At 38.8% G+C, this 21,917-nt stretch overlaps 2 protein-coding genes across 2 annotated transcripts; one reads left to right on the forward strand and one right to left on the reverse strand.

Moving 5' to 3' along the window:
- Positions 1-798: 798 nt before the first annotated feature.
- Positions 799-1,773, forward strand: LOC129438856 (putative olfactory receptor 10D4). Its single transcript, XM_055197759.2, has one exon. It carries the CDS (start codon positions 799-801, stop codon positions 1,771-1,773), a length of 975 nt encoding a protein of 324 aa, XP_055053734.2.
- An 18,365-nt stretch (positions 1,774-20,138) lies between these two features.
- Positions 20,139-21,453, reverse strand: LOC129437350 (olfactory receptor 1M1-like). The gene has a single exon (XM_055195485.2). It carries the CDS (start codon positions 21,183-21,185, stop codon positions 20,139-20,141), a length of 1,047 nt encoding a protein of 348 aa, XP_055051460.2. The 5' UTR covers positions 21,186-21,453.
- Between the last annotated feature and the right edge of the window lie 464 nt (positions 21,454-21,917).

Raw genomic sequence — 21,917 nt, forward strand, 5'->3', positions numbered from 1 at the left:
AATACATTGAAAATGTGAAATAACACTGTCTACATAACATTTACAGTAGATGAATGTATGGAAAACAATAAGAAAACTACAATACTTACAATGCTCTATTAAGCATGTAAGGCTAATCAATCTTCTGTTTCAAGGTATTGTTATAAAGCTCTTTCATTAAGAATACATTGAAATGTTAAGAAACATACAATAGAATAATGTATGGAAAACAACCAGAAAATGAACAAAAGTCAATACTTTTTATAGACTTGCAGTACACGGTTGCATCTTTATAAACTCTTTACTGGACAGTTATCTTAGAAACCTTAGTTCTGCATTATTATACCTATTGATGTCATGTATTTATCATGAACCTATATTTAACTGTCACAAACTTCTTAATGATCTCAATATTTAATTTATATTTTTTAACTTTATGGTTTGTCTGTGTTATGAATACCATAAATAATCATCACTCAAATCATAGGGAAAGATTATGAGCGATAACTTATGCAGTGATTATCCTGGGAGTTTTCGTGCTGTTATACGTCATGGAAGTCTAAACGTTCTCTGATATAAATGATGTTGTCTGGTGATAACTAACTATAGCCACTTATGGTTCCTCTTAAAAGAAGTGTATAAACCCTCCTCTAACTTCCTTAACCAGCTAGTCACTGGCTTAACAAAATTTCAATATTAACATTTATTTTGTTTTAGAAAATGTTCAGAAATGTTAAATAATATAATGTGTTGATACTGTGAATATTGTGTACATACGGAACGCTAAAACTGGGACTTAAAGGACAATTCATCGTGTCAATGGGAAATATCACTTTCATAAAGGATTTTGTGATTTCTGGCTTTCCAGGACTTCAGTCTCGATATTACGGCATTGTTTCAGCAGTCCTGTTTTTTGTTTATGTGTGTACACTGATGGGAAATGCTGTATTTATGACATTATTTTTATTATCTAAGAGCCTTCAGAAGCCTGTATATTACTGCATTGTAAATCTTGCTGTGTGTGATGTACTCTTCAGCACCACTGCATTACCAAAGATAATCAGCAGGTATTGGTTTGAAGATGGATCCGTTTCATTTTTGGGCTGCTTTATTCAAATGTTTTTTGTGCATTATTTTGGTGCAGTCACTGCACGTCTGTTGTCAGTTATGGCTATAGATCGCTATGCAGCCATATGTTTCCCACTTCGATATCACAGCATTATGACAGACAGAAATGTTTTCATTTTAATCTTTGGCTGTTGGATTCTGGGTTTAATTGGCCCTTTGATGATGGTAATAACAGCTTACCCGCTCCCGTACTGTGCGGGAAACACTATTGTACATTGTTACTGTGATCATATTGCCATAATAGCACTGGCATGCACTACCAGAGAAGACTATGCTCAATCTGCTTTCATTAATGCAATGATAGTGCTGCTGGGTTCACTTGCTATTATTGTTTTCTCTTACTTTGCTATCATTGTGGCCGTTCTGCGTATATCGAGCGCTCAAGGAAGACTGAAGACTTTCTCCACCTGCAGTCCTCAGCTCATCATTATTGCTCTGTTTTTCTTACCCAGATGTTTTTATTATGCATCTTATTATATTAACATAGTGTTTAATATTAACATAAAGTTCAGTGCTGATGTGAAGGTGGTCATAATTGTGCTGTATAGCCTGTTGACACCAATGATTAACCCATTTATTTATTGTTTGAGAACAGAAGAGTTGAAAAAAATCTTACTGACAAAATTGCAAAGGACAAAAATAGGCATTAAATCAAGGCGGCCATGATCCATCTATCTGTAGATTTTCTAGCATTTAGGTTTGTGGGGAGTGTTGGAATTTATCTCAAACCCAGAACAGGGAAACACCACAGAAAGTTTGTCAGTGTCCGCCATAATCTTTCTTTTTAATGTTGTCTATACTGTAGTAGCTTTGTGTATGTTTTTGTTTATTTAATATCAGCACATCAATATCAGCACACACATTCAGTGTAAGTCCTGCACTGAAAGAAATGATTCAGTGAATTTGATTAATTTTTTTGAGGTAAGTGGTTGCAATCAATTTATTTAAACAAAAAAGATTAGTAACGTAAAATAAATATAAAACTTTTGTTTAAATGTAGCTTAAATAAATTGATTGCAACCACTTACCTTAAAAAAATTGATTAAATTCAGTGAATCGTTTTTTTCAGTGTGTACATGTAAGAGCATTATTTTAAAATTAACTGTTAGATGATTGTTTACTTATTGTGTCATGCTTTTTAGTAAATGATAATAAACTTTAAAAATGGATGTAAATAAATGTGTGCAACTGCACACATTCAAAAACATACTTTTTTCTTAAAGTGATGTGTCAAAAAATGCCTTTGTGAGGCCTGCTACAGTGTAGCCTGTAAACATCCTTCAGCATAATTTTTCTCTTAATGTACATTTAAAAATTATAATACTATACAAAGTACTGGACAAAATTAATATTGAAATATGTTATTGAAAAAGATGTTTTTTTTTTTTAGAAATTATTAGAAAAGCAATTTATCTTTTTCAAAGACAGAAACTGATTAGTAGTATAATAGTTGAGGATTAACATACAGTAGCTGGGTTTAAGTGCATGTAGCATTTTATTTCTTATTGCCTTACTGTTAATATTGTTCTTATTACTGTAAAGAGGCAAAATATTAGAGGTCATATCGACAAGTTAATCTTAAAATGAATCCCTGAGTTAAACATTTAAATATAATAGATAAGGAAATTATATTAGTTAGTATATTCTGTCCAGCACTTACTTAAGTTCACTAAGTAGATGGCAGAAAAATAATATTGTCTAAATTTCATGGTAAAAAAGCATAATGTGAATCTCTGTTGTGACATTTTTAATACTAAAAGTAATTTAACATACCTTAAATATTAGTCTTTTCACACTTTGTTTCATTTTGGGCATTCTTAATATACAGCTAGACAGAAAAACTACTAGTGACACCACTAATGCATAAATCAGTCTCTATTTTCTTATATTAAAATCTGATATTAGAAATAATTTGAAATCCACTTAATTCATAAAAGTGGAAAAAAGTGTTGTTCTAAAGAAGGAAACAAAAAACATGTTTGGAAAACAAGCATTTGATTCATCATGTTAGGAATCAAAGCAGTAATTTTAGCCAAATCCAAATTAAACACACCAATGTACTTTATTAAATATAATAATAGTGGCTGTATGGTACACCCCTGTAAGTCCAGCAATGAAAAAGTATTCAGAAAGCACAATAGAGACACTCAAAGAAAGACTGGCAATCGTGATAACGTTGTGTTTGATTTTCTTCAAGTGCTGAAAACAGCAATGGCAAAAATAGTTTAACATGTAAGACATTTACAAAATTGCCATAGAAATACAATTGTTAAATTTTAGAATTACAACCTTATGTTAATCTGTATACAGATTACATAATATTTGAAACAAATCTGTATATACATGGCTCAACACAAATAATTTTTGTACTGGCCTGGTCGGGCCAGTGGTTCAGGTTTTACCTTGCCCTGCCAACATTTATACATATACATTATATTCATTGTTTTTTAAGCCAAATGGCAATTTTAAATATAAACTCTAATTCTGAAATTTCACAATACTCTTATCAGGGTCAATAGTTTCAGGTATATCAAGATTAACTGTACACAGAAATGGAGAACTCAAATCAAATTTTTTATAAGGAAGATTTATTAATATGCTGTGTAGATGTCTCTCAATTTGCTTATAATTCTCTTCATTCATACATCTTGCCATTGAGTTCAGTGGACCAGATGAAATATTGATATACTGTAGCAGGTTCTTTCGTGAATGTGTGAGGGGTTAAGAGCCAAACCGAATGGGAGTACCTTAAACCGGTACTTAAAACATAAACCTCAAGAAGCGTCTGTGGCGTGCGTAACCTAAAAATTAATCTTGGCAAGGAGATTGCAGATTTTATGATGCTGTGTTAGCTTGTTCTGTGCCCAAACAACAGTTGCCACCATCCTATTGAAGGGGGACAGCTGTCATCAGAACTGGAGAGTGTAGCCATACCGAATAAAGCTCAGGACCCATTCTGAGATGTTCGGGATGTCCTGCCAGGTGTCCCAATGTTGAGATAGTGGGCAAAGAGATTTGCCGGGCTCATGTGCTTCCACTCGCTTTTGAGTGTTAAGCAATGAGTTAGGTTGCTGCTTGTTGGTGGGAGAACACACCTGTGGCCAGCCAGCGAAATGCAAACTCCAACCTTTGTCTTGGTGGGGGATGGGATGGAAAGAGACAAGGCAAGAAGTGGCTCATCACCTTAGAGTTCTTCTACAGTTCAGTTCCGAGGAAACAGGATGCGTTGAGGAGCGTCTTCCCATCCATCTCTTTAAGGTTGTTTAGGTTGAGCCAAAGGTGGTGGTGAAGCACCACCAAAAAACCTTCTCCGAATTTCCTGCGCTGTCTTCCTAGTAGCCTTGGGTGCGAAGTCCATAGCCACTCTGAGGTCTTTAAAGGCACTTAAGTCCCTATTGCCCTCGTCCAAGCTCTGAAGTGTCTGGGCCTGGAAAATCTGTAGCACTGCCATAGTGTGCTTTGCTGACAAGGCTTTTTTTGGAGAAAGCATAATCCTTATCATCCAAATACGGGCTGATGGCATGGCTTGTCTCGCTGCCCAGTGAAGCAGATGATGGGCAGAAATGTACAGCCTCCTCAACTAAGGGGCACGTGCATGTAACCCTGGACTTCTGCTCCGTTGACTTTAGAAGCTCTGAGCCGGTGGCATGAGTGCATTTTGTGGGGCGCCACCCACACTCCAGCAACCTCCTGATGCAGGTCAGACAGAATCAGGGCTTTTGGCAGCACGAGTAAATGAGTCCTGCATGGCCATAGACAGGATACTGACTAGCTCGTAATAGAAAAAGGTTCTTTGCATCGGAATGGTGCTCCAGGGACTGATCCCAGTAATGTTATGCCGCCGCCAGAGACATTGATTTGTCATTCTCCTCTGCAGCCCCATAGCAAATTAACTTCAAAGCTCCCAGGTTCTCAGCAGCAAACTGTACTGGCAAGTGAGAGGGCGAAGACGTGTGGCAAGGCAATGGCACAAGCTCACCTTCTTTCATTGGCAGTACCAGCACCAGTGGCTCGGCGGCAGCAACAGGGCACTGCAAAACATCACTGAGGGTGATGTTGCACCTGGTCCTGAACTCTCACATCAGCAGGTCATCACTGTGAATCTGGCGAAAGCAGACTCTGCATGGCCGAGCCCCAAGCAAAAGATACAATGCACATGAGAATTCAGCGGGTGAATGGGATCCGTGCAGGGAAAGCAAATCTGCACCATCTGACTGCAGAGAGGGAAGTCCGTATGATTAGCACCTGGATTTGGCCTTCCCAAATTCAAAAGCTTCCCATACCCACATGCAGAGGTGTACATACAAAAGTTTAGTAAAATTTGTATCATTTTACAGGAAACCCATTTGAAACACATAAAACACTTTTTAAAAAGTACTAAACATGAATGTATGAATGTGTTGTCTGTCCTCTAATAAACACTAGAATGACATCATGTTGATGACGACGAATTGGAAACCCCTACCAAAGTGCCATGGTAGCTGCGCCTTCCAGTGCCCTGCGTAAGCCTCCTGGACTCTTGCTATGGAGTCGCCAGGACAGGGCCTTACGCAGAGGAGGCCGGTCACTGCTGTTCCTGCCTAACCCAACCAGTGACACTTATATAACACTGGGAAGCGTACCATTCCGGCGGATAAGGGAACGCTGTAGAAGCCACAGCCTCCCAAAGAGGTCCTACTGTGGAATAGACAATATGCAATAACCGCGTAAGGTTTCCTGCATATCGAAATCTCTGGGGTGGCTTCCAAGAGATTGCACCACACAGAGCTTGTTGAGAAGCTCTGCCAGGGAAAATGTGGCTCTGGCTATACCACAGAGTATACACACACGGGATTCCAAGGGTTGCTGCATATGGACGTTGGGCCTAGCAAAGGCTTTCACGAATTCAACAATGAGAGGCTGGCGCCAGACGCTACGCCCATCTGACTGCAAGGGCGTAGGAAGAAGTGGTAGAGTTTACAAGATGAACTTCTGGAACTAAACTAGCGCCATAATGGTCCTGCAAGCCGACACTCGAGCTGGGTCTCTCGGTGCTTCTACCCAATTAGGGTGAGAAAATGGGGGATACCGTCTCAACACAGAGGCTGTAGAACCTAGCAAACGTGTTGGGTGTTGCCCCACCCCCCAGCTCTACAAATGTCCATTAGCGAGGCACCATGTGCTAATGCACAGGAGGAGGCAACACTTCTGGTTGAGTGCGCTCACACTCTGAGTGGGCATGGCATACCCTACTCTCTTTATCAAAGCCAGTGCGGCCAGGAGCAAAGTTTTCATTGACAGAAATTTAAGCTGCACTAACTGCAATGGCTCGAAGTATAACAAGGCTTAGACTAACTTGCATGTTCTGAGCAGGTGTTGTCAGTGAACAGGCTGTTAAACTGTTGGCTAAGTTACAGACACTCGTGAAAAACTGATGCTGATTATCTGGGAAACATTCTCTAACAGCAGTTAAGTTGTCATTGTTTATGTCAAAGTTGTGCATTTGTTGTAACATTAAAACAGGAGATCAGACTTACTCTGTGCTGCTTAAAGTGATGCTCGGAGCTCCATTCCTCTGTAGGTGTGCGAGGCTATGCTTTTTTATTGGTTGTTGCGTTAAATCTTACAACAGATACAACAGTGTTATTTTCCGACTGGCTGTTGTGTGGCCTCTTTCTTTTTTTTGATTTGCTGATAAGCGGCAAGTTCGACTAGAACTCCAGGGGAGACGGGCTTGATAGAGAGAACGGTGCGGCCAGATACGGTACATTTTGAGCGGTGCAGGATATTAAATATATGATAAATAGTTTTTAGTGGGGCGGGAGTGCATGACTAAAGACTGAAAGCATGGCAATTATTAGACCGGCTCTTGCGGCCTCAAAACACTACCGGCCCACCGGGAAAAGTCCCGACTCTCCCGATTGCCACTCCGCCACTGCATGTAATCAGTGGCGGTTCTAGACAAATTTCACTAGGGGGGCCAAGGAGGGGCCAGTGTTTTACCAGAGGGGCACATAAAAAAACGGTAAGAAATTATATTTAAAGATTATAGGGGCGGTTACAGGAATTAGTTTAAGACAGGACTAGGTCTTAGTTTAATTAGGAAATATAACTAGTTTTAACAAACATGCCTTACTAAATACATTACTTGTGTGCATTTTGAAGCAAAACAAAGGACACTGGTGTATTTTAAAATATGGCATTGCAAGTTGTTTTCAGTTTGGACAGCTCTTACATTTATTTTAGTCTAGGACTAGTCTAATCCCTTTCCGGGAAACTGCCCCATAAACTTTATCTTACTTTACAATCATATAAATCTTTATTTAATACAAGTGAGTGCAGGTGCAAAAGGGGAGCTTGGCTCTTTTCTAAAGCCCCCGAACCGAAAATCATGCGAGCATACTCAATAAACTTTATGAAATGCAAACTTTTATAAAGACAAACGTTTGTTTTAGTTTACATATAAACACACATTGCTAGACAGTTAGGGACCACAATCTAATCAGTAGGCTATTTAAAATAATATTTATTTTAAATTGTAAACATTTTTATATGACACATTTAATTATATTCCTCCAATTTTATGCACGTATATGTAAGAGCATAATTACAGCGCTTTTTACAATGTGTAAACTTAAAAAAATTAGCGAGATGTTGGTTTTGCCGGTTGTTGATGAGTAACAGCTGTGAATGATCACCGCGCTTAAGCAGCCACGTCACAGGAGAACAAGTGAACAGTGTCCCACTGTCAAGTGAGCTAGAGTCCTTACCAGTGCCCAAACCTGCATACACATTCTCAACATCGGAAAATTGGGAACGAATTGAGACACTCGCTGAGCAGCACCCAGCACCCGCAGCCAGATACAGTGGGTGGGTGCGCCGCTCTAATTTGCCCGTTTATAACGTTATGCGTCGGATTAGTTCCGCTTTTGGCGCTCGCGTGTAAAATCAAAATAAATGTATACTTTTTTATTTGGTCAGCAAGGGGTGGCCACAGGGGTGGCCACAGGGGTGGCCAGGGACTTGTCTACAGAGGCACGGGCCACCCTTGGCCTCCGTGTAGAACCGCCACTGCATGTAATCCTAAATGGTTTTGTAATATTGTATTGTAACCTCCTCTTTGGTTGTGTTTTGTTTTTGTTTTTGTTTTCTGTTTTTTTTTGGCAGATCTTGGGCAATGTTGTTGTAAAAAGTTATAATTAACACTCTGGGGTCGGCTGCGGCGCGGGCGCCGCCAACTCTTTATTTTTCAATCACTCCGTAAAGAGACTTAGATAACTCTGCTGATTTTGGACATACAGATTTGATTTATACATCATTTAAAACGTTAAAGTGTCTAGTTTTTTTTCTGTCCACTCCCAACAAAAACAGAATGTTGTGATTTTCGCAAAATTAAGAAAATAAACATGATGCGCATTTTGTTCTCTGTCCCTCAGTGAAGCCATTTCAGAAACGCGTCAGAAAATTAACTGTAACTTCACGAATACATGTCATATAAACAAAAGATAAATGTCTCCATAATGCTTGGAATGTCAGCTTTTAAATGATGTAAGTGAGATCGAAAACATATATTGTCATTCGGTGTAAACTGTATGAGAAGTAGGAGAGGGACCGTCTTTCTAATGTTACCTGATTATCTGTAATGAGAAGAGATCGCCACGCCCCCGCGCCATTGAAGTGAATGAGCAGAGACATCCATATGCATAACTTGTGCCTCCTGCAGTCAATGGATACGCAATCCACAACCCAGTCTCTCCATTCCTTGTTGTTTCTCCAGACGCGAGTGTTTTCTTTGTCTTCCGTCAAACAGTTCACGCGATGGGAAACGCATGCACAAACACGCGAGTCAGGAAATCGACGCGGTTTTTGGTATTCTTATAAAATACGCCACTGCAAACAGTACAATCCTTATTTAGTTGCGTCTAAGCATATATCTCCGCACAGCACGTTTATTAAACACAGGATCACTCGCATGTGAACACATAAGTTAATAGGCTTGTTCGACTTAATGCGGCACCACAAGAACCGGCAGCCGAATGACGTCAGAGTTTCGCGAGAGCGATTTAAAAGCAAACTCTTCCATATAATTTCGCGGATCACTCTCGCGGTAGTTTGACGTCACCCGGCTGTCGATCTTTGCAGCGCCGCATGAAGTCGAACAAGCCGACTGCTTTCATGAGCAACACGTGAGGTAATGGCGGCGGCTGTAAACAAACATTGAGCAAGTTTATCGTGCAAGTTTATCATGCTTGTCCCTTGTTGTGTTTCTACTATAATGATATAATGATTACAAAAACACAACTAAGAGTACAAACAACGATAGGCAGTTGTTCTTTTGAGCTTTTTGCTGCACACAAACCCTGTGTTCACTTTGATTAGGCTACCATGGTTTTAAAAGGTAACTTATAGCCTACATGTGAAATTAATGTAATATATATATATATATATATATATATATATATATATATATATATATATATATTGTGTGTATTTACATTTAAATTGAAAAGTAAACCATCATGGTTTTACTACAGAGAAAGTTACATTCCTGTTGAACATCCCCACAAGGCTCATGTGGCTCATTATGCAACACTTTTGTCTCTCAGCTGTCAATCACTGATTATTCAGGAGCATTCCCGCCTCCACGCATACAGCCTTTCCCAAGCAAAAGTGTCTTAGAAATTGTAACTCAATATCTTGCTTTATGTGAACGAGTAGGCCGAATGATTTTCACATCATTTTGAAGAAAAAACTCTAGACTACTAGATCTTGTTTTGAAAAGTCTTGGGAAAACATGTTTAGAATTAGTTTTGTGGACTTATATCAGTGACTTAAAATTGTTGCTTTTTCAAAAACCACGCATAAACATTTTTCTCTCAAAAATACAAACATGTACATACATGTTGATTATATGATATTGTAGCCCAGTTTGTGCTGAACGCAGTGTTATGAGACTTTTGCCATTAATATGTTTTTAAGCAACTGAAAAAAGCACAAATGTCAGTGCATGTCAAAACTTCCCCAGGGCCCTAAAAACCCCTTAGACCCCAGAGGGTTAAAAATGTTCAATAAACAAAGAATCACAAAAAAAAGAAATAAACAACACAGGATTTTCCACCTGGCCCTCTTCTGGGAAAGGGAGTGGTGCAATCACCACATCCCGAAGAGCAGTCTCCGTCATCTCTAGGTCGCTCGTCTCAGGGCCGCTTCCCCATGCGTTTACCGCCAGGTTTCACGGGATGCTGGACGGGCTTTGACTGGGGCATCGTAATGGGAACTCCACCCCTCTTAAGTAGCAGAGTCTTGACCGCAAGACTGCGATGGACATGTTCCCGCAATGAGAACATGAACCATCCACGAACGTTGCCTCCGCTTGTGCCAACCCCATGCACGTCATGCAGCGATCATGACCATCCGTAGATTCCAAATATCTGACGCATCTAGAAACACATGAGTGGAAAGCCATCTTTTAAAAAAACGCGAAAACACCCATGAACACGGGAGAAATGCTATCTTTAAAAAGACTCAAAAACCCCCGTGAAGCTCTTTTAATAGAAGCTACTCTTTTAGTTTGCTGAAGCTGATAGGGGTAGCTGGCCAATGCCGGAAGAGGTGAACGGCCGGTACCGCTACAGTGCTGAACAAAAAAACAAGAAAAGCTCTCTCTCCAACTCTCAGCTGGAGCAGAAAACAACTACTCGGCTCTGAAGCGAAAAGTGAAATGCAGTTCAGCTGCTGGCTGTATTTATACTCTCCCGGTGAGGCGTGGCCGGCATATGCAAATACTGCATGCCGATGTTCATTGGCTCTCTCTAGTTACACTTGAAGCAGATTGGTTTCTCTGGCGAGCTCTCAATTCGTCTGTCATTGACGTAACGTCGTAGTGACCAACTGAAAGGGAATTGAGTCTTTGGGCCCTATTTTAACGATCTGAAACGCAAGTCCGAAGCGCAAAGCGCAAGTGACTTTGTGGGCGGATCTTGGGCGCTGTTGCTATTTTCCCGGCGGGAGAAATGAGTCTTGCGCTGGGCGCAAATCAATAAGGGGTTGGTCTGAAGTAGGTTCATTATTCATAGGTGTGGTTTGGGCGTAACGTCAAATAAACCAATCAGAACGTCATCCAACATTCCCTTTAAACGCACGTGCGCAAGTTCCATGGCGGATTGCTATTATTATGGCGGATTTACCAGGCGCACGCCAGGAGCGGTTCACAGCCGAGGAGACCGACGTTCTTGTAAGAGCAGTCAAAGAAAGAGAAATTATTTTGTATGGGGATGGGAGAAACCCGCCCAAATCAGCGTCGGTTAAACAGGCGTGGGAGGAAATAGCCACAATTGTTTCGTCAGCTGGCATCCCCAGGACGATGCACCAGTGCTGCAAGCGCTACAATGATATCAGGAGACGGGGGAAGTCCAAGCTTGCCAGCATAAATCGGGCACGCCGTGTAACGGGAGGTGGATCTGCCTCTACACAGGACCTGACGCCAGCAGAGGACATCGCTGCGTCCACTCTCACTGCTGAAAGCGTTGAAGGGTTTGGGGGCTTTGAAATCGGCACCCAAGAAACGCAAGCACTCCAACCCCAAGGTACACTTACAAATCAAGTTCACATACATTAAGGTTTCTTATGAAAACATTTTATTTATCATTATTTACATAAAATAAATGTAATACAGCCACACAACAAATTTCTGAAAATATTTTAATCGTTATATGCATAATATTTTTTTAACGCAGCCACACAATAAATAAAAATAATGTAATAGCTTCGCAGGAAGACCCTGGGGTCGCGGGCCGTGCGCACGGGCCATCTGAGGAGGGAACAGCGCATCAATCAAGACCTACACGCCGTGGCAGCATCGCTAGACCAGAAGACCACCCATTCCTGCAGCTCCAGCAAACCGGATTTGAAATGCTGGAGCGGGAGCTGTCCGGGATGCGGCGTAGTGTGAATGCCCGTCTTGACCGGGTGGCGATGTTGCTGCGGCCTCTTGGACGCATCTCCTCAAGCCTGGAGAGGATTGCTGCAGCCATGGAGCGTGCCCTTTCAAGCGCACCACCACCTCCTGTTGTGTCTCCTCCTGTTATGCCTATTCCTCCTTCCTCCACATCTCCGTCCACCCGTTCCACCAGAGGCACACCGCGCAATGTCATTCCAGGACCCTCAGGTGTCCAATCCCGCCAAGGCGCGCGTCGCAAAACTACCAGAGGTTAAGTGGCATTGGCACATGCAGTTCACCATCACGTCTCCTTAAGTCCTCTAATATTTCCCCATCTATGTCAACAACACAACCTTGATTTATGGAAATGTTATGTAAAACACAACACGCCACAATGATTGCTGTGACTTTTTGAGGACTGTAAAGAGTAAAGTGCCTCCTGATCTATCCAAACACCTAAAGCGCATTTTCAGAATGCCGAACGTTCGTAAAGTAAACTGTAAAGTGCCTCCTGATCTATCCAAACACCTAAAGCGCATTTTCAGAATGCCGAACGTTCGTTCAATTACAGAGCGTGTTTGTGTGTGTTTCCGATTAAACTGCATTTCACGCATTGTTGCTGGCATCAAAAATGGTGTCATCAGCCATGTCTTTAACGGATACCCATTGTCCCCTAACAGCCAACCATCCAACGGGGGATTCCCCTCGAAGATGGCAGGAATGGAAGAGTTTGCCAGTATGAATGAGTCGTGGCTCGAGCCAGGATAATTCGCAAAGACATGGGTGATTTTACTATAAGCATCGCAAATGACTTGTACGTTGATTGAATAGGTTCCCTTGCGGTTGATGTATACAAGTGCGTTTTCTGATGGGGCACGTAGCTGCACATGGGTGCAGTCTATACAACCAAGGATACCAGGGAACCCATACTTCGCACAAAATGCTTGCTTTGCTCTTTCCTGGCTGTCAGGTGTGACAGGGAATTTGATGTATTCCCCAGCATGTCAGACTAGACCTGATGTAACTGCATGTATAGCCAAACTTATGGCAGATTGTGAAATGCCTCCAATGGAGCTAAGGGGGTGTTGGAACGACCCAGACGCATAGAAATGTAATGCCCCTGTGACCTTTACTGCAACGGGCAAGGCATATGGAGAGGGTGCATCAGTCCCCAGCTCATCTGCCAGGAGATGACAGATGTCTGTCACAGCCTGGCGGGTCAGGCGTAGCTTGCGTAAACATTCCTCCTCACTGAGGGAGAGATATGTCAGTCTTGGCCAGTGATGCCGGTAACGCGTTACTTAGTAACGCGTTACTTAGTAACGCGTTACTCTAATTTTACCACTTTTTTTAGTAACGAGTAATCTAACGCGTTAATATTTCCAAACCAGTAATCAGATTAAAGTTACTTATCCAAGTCACTGTGCGTTACTATTTTTGAAATTTTCCTTAGTAAAATATATATTTTCTTGTATATTTCTTCTTGCGTCTCGGGAAGTGAAGTCAGGTGTGCGACAAGTCACGTTTTCAGCACGAGAACAATTCAGGTCACGTGTAAGCGACACAAACGTAAACAACGTACAATGGAGAGAGAAGAGAGATGCAGCTACAAAAACACTACGTCAAATAAAAAAAAAAACACACAATTTGGAGTCGCGGCACGGCGCATACAGTCAAACTAAGAGCAAGTCCCACCCGGTGATGCGAAGCAGTGAGCAGGAGTTCATCCACTACCCAAACAACAAAAGCTGGACTTCAGTGCAAAACCAGTAAGTGTGGGAGAGTTGAAGAACGAAAGTAACAAAGCGATTTTCTCCGAGCCTTGATAACATCTTAATCTCACTATGACAGCATATTAGCACATAACCTCTGAAAGAGTTGACAAATATCGCGTTATTTACTCACCGATTTCCACGTGTAGATCCAGAACTGTGTTTTCAACCATGATAAGTACATTCCAAAGCGGTCTTTTTTTCTTACAACGCGTTGTTTTTCTCGTTTCATGTGTTACAATACTGATAAATCTACAAGGTATTTAGTATATAACATCCTGAAGACTTCTCAGTTTTTCAAAATAAAAGTAAGTCGAGTTTATAGAGTAAGTAGATCCTGTCGGGTCAAAAGTAACACTTGTTAGTTTTGTCCCGCTGCTAATACTGTGTATAATATGGTAAAAAATTGATATTATTCTAATTTGATTTAATTTTATTTTCATAGTGTTCAAACTATTGAATTTTTTTTGTCTCAGCAATTTAAGTTTGTACTGTTGGTTGCTTTTGAAACATTTGATAAAACTGAAATTTAAAATAAAAATGTAATTTAATTATTTTTTACAAAGATAAATGACAAAATAAGTTTGCAGTTACATATTAAAGAGGTCATAGTAATATATATTTAATAAAAACAACTGTAACACAAAAATCTATCATGTTTTGTTGTGTTACTTTTGACCCACCTGTGTGTTACTTTCGTCCCTGCTGTCAAGGTCAAAAGTAACAATTCACTACTCTTGTTTAAAGTGAAATTATACAGAAGTCGTTTTACATTTGTTCAAAATTCCAGCTGGTTTTGATAGACCACACTTGTGAGTTATTGACCACAACAAAACTATATCTCTGTCTAAAACATTAACTTTTAAAATTAAGTTTTTCTGAAAATGGCCCCTGCTCACCCCTATTTATGTTAAGTGAAGTCAAGAAAGACTATACTTAGTTTTTTAAAACACAACAGTTCAACTTAAAATGTCAGGAGATGCATTGTTGACGTTATTGTTAAAAATGCACTTCCAATAAAGTGAGTGTTGGCAAAACCGGTTGTCATTTTTAATGTTGAGGCAGTGGGGGTGTTGGCAGCTACTGGAATGTAACTAACAAAGTAACTTGTAATCTAACTTAGTTACTTTTAAAATCAAGTAATCTGTAAAGTAACTTAGTTACTTTTTAAAGGAGTAATCAGTAATCAGTAATCAGATTACTTTTTCAAAGTAACTGTGGCATCACTGGTCTTGGCCGGTATACCCTCTCCCTCCGGCGTCTAATTCTCTGTCCCAAGACATACTCCATCTTACTGTGCAAAAGAAAAAATTTGAGCAAACTCAACTGGTAAGTTGAATACTAAGGTTTTTAATGTACTTACATATGGTAAAGGTGATTTCGTTGTCTTCCGATTTTTTTCCTGGTTCTTGACGGACAAACCAATTTGTCAGATGTCCTTATATACACATATGTCTTGTCACTTCTGGGCAAACAGGTCTGATCCGTCATTACTACAATTAGCCTGAATAATTAGTAAGCTACATTTATGTCTATTTTCTCCACATCTTTGTGCACACCACAATGATTTCGCTTATCTCATGTATTCAATTTATGATTTAATGATTTCCCTTATGTCATGTATTAATATTTTTATTGTAGCAATTTATGATTAATGATTTCCCTTATCTCATGTATTTATATTTTTTTATTGTAACAATTTATGATTTCGCTTATCTCATGTATTTATATTTTTTATTGTAACAATTTATGATTTAATGATTTCCCTTATGTCATGTATTAATATTTTTATTGTAACAATTTATGATTAATGATTTCGCTTATCTCATGTATTTATATTTTTTATTGTAACAATTTATGATTTAATGATTTCCCTTATGTCATGTATTAATATTTTTATTGTAACAATTTATGATTAATGATTTCCCTTATCTCATGTATTTATATTTTTTATTGTAACAATTTATGATTTCGCTTATCTCATGTATTTATATTTTTTATTGTAACAATTTATGATTTCGCTTATCTCATGTATTTATATTTTTTATTGTAACAATTTATGATTTAATGATTTTCCTTATGTCATGTATTAATATTTTTATTGTAACAATTTATGATTAATGATTTCCCTTATCACATGTATTTATATTTTTTATTGTAACAATTTATGATTTCGCTTATCTCATGTATTTATATTTTTTATTGTAACAATTTATGATTTAATGATTTCCCTTATCTTATATTTTTATTGTAACACTTTATTATTTGCAAAAATAACTGTTGCATCTGTGTAGATTAGATAAGCAATGCGCGTTGTGCACGCTATACATTATGGTCAGGCATGCGCCCTTAAAATAGCATAATGAACTACGCGCAACGCGCCACTGACTTTAGACTAGTTATTTTTTTTGGTTAGTAGCGCAATTGTTTTTTGAAACTGCAAAATAGCATAACAGATGGTTTGCGCCGGAACACGCCTCCTTTTTGCGCTGAACCGCCCAGGGAACGCAAGTTCATTCCCTAGTTTGCCGACGTGCGTCTGTGGAGGGAAAAACCCGCTTTGCGCCGGTGCAAAATACGAAATGATACATGCGTCACTGACAAAGTCAATTGCGCTGGGTGCAAGATAGGGCCCATTATCTTGTAGATGCTAAGTTATTCTGAATCAACTGAAGGGTGGCAAATTACTTTTTTCATTTTATATACCATAACAGTACTTAGTTGTGTTTTGCACATACAATAAAAAGCAAGGAATTATTCATGCAAACAACCAAAGAAAACGTTGTAAATGGGCTCATTTTGTAGAGGAGGACCTTAGCTAAAAGATGATTTAGCATTTGTGGTTATCTGCGCTATCTGAGGCAGCTCACGCTCAAGTTTCATGTAAGTTTACAAAAGTCAATTTCATACCTAATTATTCATTAGAAGATTGTTGGATATGTGATGATAATAGAACAAAAAAAAATGATGGAAACGTATTCATGTGAATAAGAGCTTTCATTTGATATAAGACTTGCACATGTTTGTCATTTTTGAAAAATATGAAATATATGAATATTGAATAATATACAAATTCCGGGGCGGTAGTGTAAATTAAGTGTAAATAACTTTCTTGCACTAAAATAAATGTCACAATGATGCATATCTGCAGAATGTAGAGATTCTAAGCTTTCAAACAGGATCACATATGGGGTTCTGGTGTCATGACTGGGTAGGAGTGACAGGACGCAAACGCAAAGTTCAAAATAAATAACATTTAATAATAAAAACACGAGGGCTGACACGGTGAATACAGGAACATCAACACAGGAAAAAGACAGGGTTGCAATGACAATAATCCGGTAACCAGTGTGACAGAACAAAGGCATATAAATACAAAGACAATTAAACAAATGACAGGTGTGGTGTATTGGCGTAATGAGTCAATGAAAGTCCAGGTGAGACGGATCAGTGCAATACACAAAACATGTCATGGACTAGCCGTGACATAACCCCTCCCTCTACGAGTGGCTACCAGACAGTCACATAAACACAAAACAAAAACAAAGTCTGGTAGCGAGAGTCCAAGGGAGGCGTGGAGGGCTTGGGGACCCTGGCGAAGCCGGCAGCCGCCGGGATGAGACCAACAGGACGGTTGGCCGGACTGCGCCAGGAGAACCGGAGCGATCGCTCCGAGAACCGAGGCAGACGAATTACCCCCCTCCTGGGAATCATCGACGATCAGATGCCCCCGGAAATCATCTCCCATCCCCTCGCGGAAACGGACACCCTCCCTCGGTAGCCACCCCGGGGAAATGATCGGGCGTGGTCCGTTCCGGATCCCCCTGCGAGCAGGATGGTGGTCCTCCGAAGGGACCGTTGACGACGACTCAACCGTTGGGGGACCGCCTGGGCCGATCCTCCGCCCGCAGGAGCGAGCGATCGCTCAGGGTGGTCCCCAAGAGACATCGGGGCTGATGGGGAATGAACCCCGATGTCACTACTCCCCCTCGACGAAACTCCTGGGGGAGCCACCCTCCGTGAACCTGCTGCGTCCAGTTTGGCCGGATTATTCGGTCATGACTGGGTAGGAGTGACAGGACGCAAACGCAAAGTTCAAAATAAATAACATTTAATAATAAAAACACGAGGGCTGACACGGTGAATACAGGAACACAGGAACATCAACACAGGAAACAGACAGGGTTGCAATGACAATAATCCGGCAACCGGTGTGACAGAACAAAGGCATATAAATACAAAGACAATTAAACAAATGACAGGTGTGGTGTATTGGCGTAATGAGTCAATGAAAGTCCAGGTGAGACGGATCAGTGCAATACACAAAACATGTCACGGACTGGCCGTGACATCTGGGTCCAAGACAGACCATTAAATATTAAAGGAATATTTAGTTGAAAGTAATTTTGGACAATTTTGGATCCTGTACAGGGTCCGCAGAGTTCATGGTTCCTCTTAAAACAAACATATAAGCCCTCCTATACATTTCCTAACCAGCTAGTCATTATCAAAGTTCCTTTTGTACTTTTAGAAAATGTTCAGGAATGTTAAAAAGGTGTTGATACTGTGAACTGTATATTTTGTACATACAGATATCACAGCATTATGACAGACAGAAATTTTTCATTTTGATCTTTGGCCCTTGGATTTTGAGTTTGGTGGACCCACTGATGATGATCATAAGCGCTTACCTGTTTCTTTACTGTGCAGGAAACACTATTGTACATTGTTACTGTGAACATGTTGCCATTACAACACTGGCGTGTGCTGACAGAGAAGAGAATTGTTATCCTGCTTTTATTATTGCAATGAAAGTGCTGCTGGGTTCACTTGCTACTATTGTTTTCTCTTACTGTGCTATCATTGTGGCCGTTCTGCGTATATCGAGTGCTCAAGGAAGACTGAAGACTTTGTCCACCTGCAGTCCTCAGCTCATCATTATTACTCTGTTTTTCTTAGCCAGATGTTTTAATTATTTATCTAGCAATATTAACATATAGTTCAGTACTGATTTGAGATTGGTCATTGTTATGATGTATAGCCTCTTGCCACCAATGATTAACCCCTTTATTTATTGTTTAAGAACAGATGATGTGAGAAAACTCTTAGTGGCACAATTGCTTAAATCAAGGAGGCCATGATCCATATGTCTGGAGTTTATCTCATGACGAGACAGGAAAACACCTTAGACTGTTGGCCAGTTTCTGAAATTATGTGTTTGTTTAATGTGTACAGTATACAGTTTTGTACAGTATATGTTTTTGTTAATTTAATAATAGTTTAATCAACATCAACACACACATTCAGTGTCCTGTACATGTAATAAGAGCACTAATGTTATTGTAACTGTTAGTTGCTTGTTTACTCAGTGTGTTATGATACCTTTTAATAATTTGCCCTGAAGAAATGTATTCAATTGCAGATGTATTTTATTTGTATTTTGAGAAAACTAAAGACATGACAGTATTTGCCACAATGGTATAATTTAGAGGTAACAAACTGATCATACACCAAAACAACAAGTCAAGAGAAGAGTCATTCAAACTAGATGATAACGTTAACTATAAAAATATCATTTTTAAAATCGTTTAAACTGAAAGAGAATAGAAAGTTCACAAAACAGCTATATGACAATAAAACCACAAGAATTTTATCACTTTCGTGGCAATTTTATTCCAACAGATGAATGATATAATATTGACAGCAAATCAAATCTTCTCAAAATTAAAGTGTTTGTGAAGTTTAAACAGCAGATAAAACTGGGGAAACTCTTTACTGAGGTCTGTAACATAAATACCGGCTGGATGCGTTGTACTGTTTTTAGTCTACTATGTTTTTAGTTTTTAGTTCTACACTGACTATTCCAGTAAAGATAATAGATTACACTAACTAGATTTACTGCTAGACATAGATAAAACGCAGCGTATTAAGGACATCTGCTGTAATATACATTATAATAATATATATACATTAAAAAACAGCACAGTAATTTTTAAAATGATCTTTTTAATTGGTGGTTTTTCTTTATAAGCATTTTGAAAATGGTTTAAAATGTAATTGATGGGATTTAACATTGTTAGAACAACAATGACAGTGATGTGCTGATGACTCTTACATTGAAGAAAAAAGAAAACATAAATGCAACAATGTATATGCAAATAGTACTTATTATTACATCCCAACCGTTAATGACAGCACAACATTTAATTACATTAATTCATTACATGCATTTATCTATTCATTCTGTTTTAAAATAAACTGTTACCAATTTACTTTTAAAAGTTCATAAAAGAAAAAGTACATTTACAAGTTTTACTGAATTACAGTCCATTTAAAATCCCTTAAATTGGCACAGGCCTGTTTTTAAACACTTTTCGAATTAAATTTTTTATTTCAGCTGTGTTTAAAACGTAAATAATGGGATTTAACATTGGCGGAGTCGCGCATGCCAGAGTTGCGCTGATGATTCTTGCATTGGAGGAGAGAGAAGATGTTAATGCAATAAGATAAATACAAATAATGGGAAGAAATAATGACGCCACCAACAGCAGGTGAGAAACACAGGTCTTCAAAGCTTTCAAACGTCCTTCCCAAGTTGTGATTTTAGTTAAGGCAAGAAAAATGCCTAGATATGATAGCACGATAAGTATCAATGGTGCTATAAGGTATAAACCTGTGTTAAGTTTAGCTATAAAAAAATTTATGCTATTGTCATTACATGCCAACCTAAACACTGGTCCATGATCACAAAAAAAACTTTGTATTACATTAGATTTACACATTGAAAGTCGGCTGATAAAATACACAGTCAGGGCCATCAGAAATGCATTAAATGCCCATACTGCTGAACATATTAAAGACATGACAGTATTAGTCACAATGGTGTGATATCTTAGTGGAAGGCAAATTGCAACAAACCGATCATATGCCAGAACAACAAGTGTGAAAGATTGCATCGTACCAAAGAAGGAAACAAAAAACATGTTTGCCAAACAAGCATTATAGGAGATGTACTGTGACTCAAAAACAAACGTTCTCATCATGTTAGGAATCAAAGCATTAGTTTCACCAAAGTCAGCCAAAGCCAAATTAAACACACCAATGTACTTTGGACTGTGCAGACTTCTGTCAAAGGCTATAATGAGAAGAACTGTACAGTTCCCAATTATAGCAATAATGTAAGTGCAAAATAAGAAAATATAATAATAGTGGCTGTGTGGTACACCCGTAAGTCCAGCGATAAAAAAGTATTCAGGATGCACAATTGAGACATTCACATGGAATAAACTGGTATCATTGGCATTCATAGTAACTTTGAGTTTGATCTTCTGCCAGGGATGATAATAGAAATTACAAGAATACTTTAAAATGTAAAGAAAGAAATGCATAACAATGTTTTTCACACAAACATTTTTCAAATTCTAGAAATATACCTTCATGTAAATTAAAATATAAAATGCATAATATTTGAAACACAGACCTGTACAGATAAACTAAACATAAATCTAAAGAAAGCCTGAGTGACCAGTGACAGCTTAACAGTAAGCTTCTTTAAATGACTCAGCTGTGAATAAAAGCTTTTTTTTCTCTCATAGCAAAGATCACTGGATATGTTTGTCACCGAATCCAAATATATATCCATTGATACGACCCTAGCAAAAGCATTCAGACAACACAATGATGTAATACTAAATGCTTTAACCAATAGTTTGCATAAACAGTTTGTTGTTGACAAATGCTGCATCTTAATCATAAAAAGGTTTTGAAAATCAGCAATAAATAATTTTGCAAAAAATGTACTGTATGAAGTGTAAAAACAAAGATTTTCTGGTAACACTTTAAAATAATGGCCAATACTTAATAGGTAGTTACACAGGAAATAATGCAGAACAAATGGTTAGTGCTGCATTAATACTGTTATCACTACTGGTAACTAATAAAGAAGAGCGATTAACTAATCAGTAGTTAATAGCATACTAATATTTGGGTTAAGTAACAATTAGTTACTTATTACTTATTTAATAGTCATTATTAACTATTACATGTTGAATAAATCCTGGTGAGCAATACATTAACTAAGACATATTTAAAAAGACAATTAACTACATATTAACAGTTGC

The sequence above is a fragment of the Misgurnus anguillicaudatus genome, chromosome 24, assembly GCF_027580225.2.
Source record: "Misgurnus anguillicaudatus chromosome 24, ASM2758022v2, whole genome shotgun sequence".
Classification (NCBI taxonomy): Eukaryota; Metazoa; Chordata; class Actinopteri; order Cypriniformes; family Cobitidae; genus Misgurnus; species Misgurnus anguillicaudatus.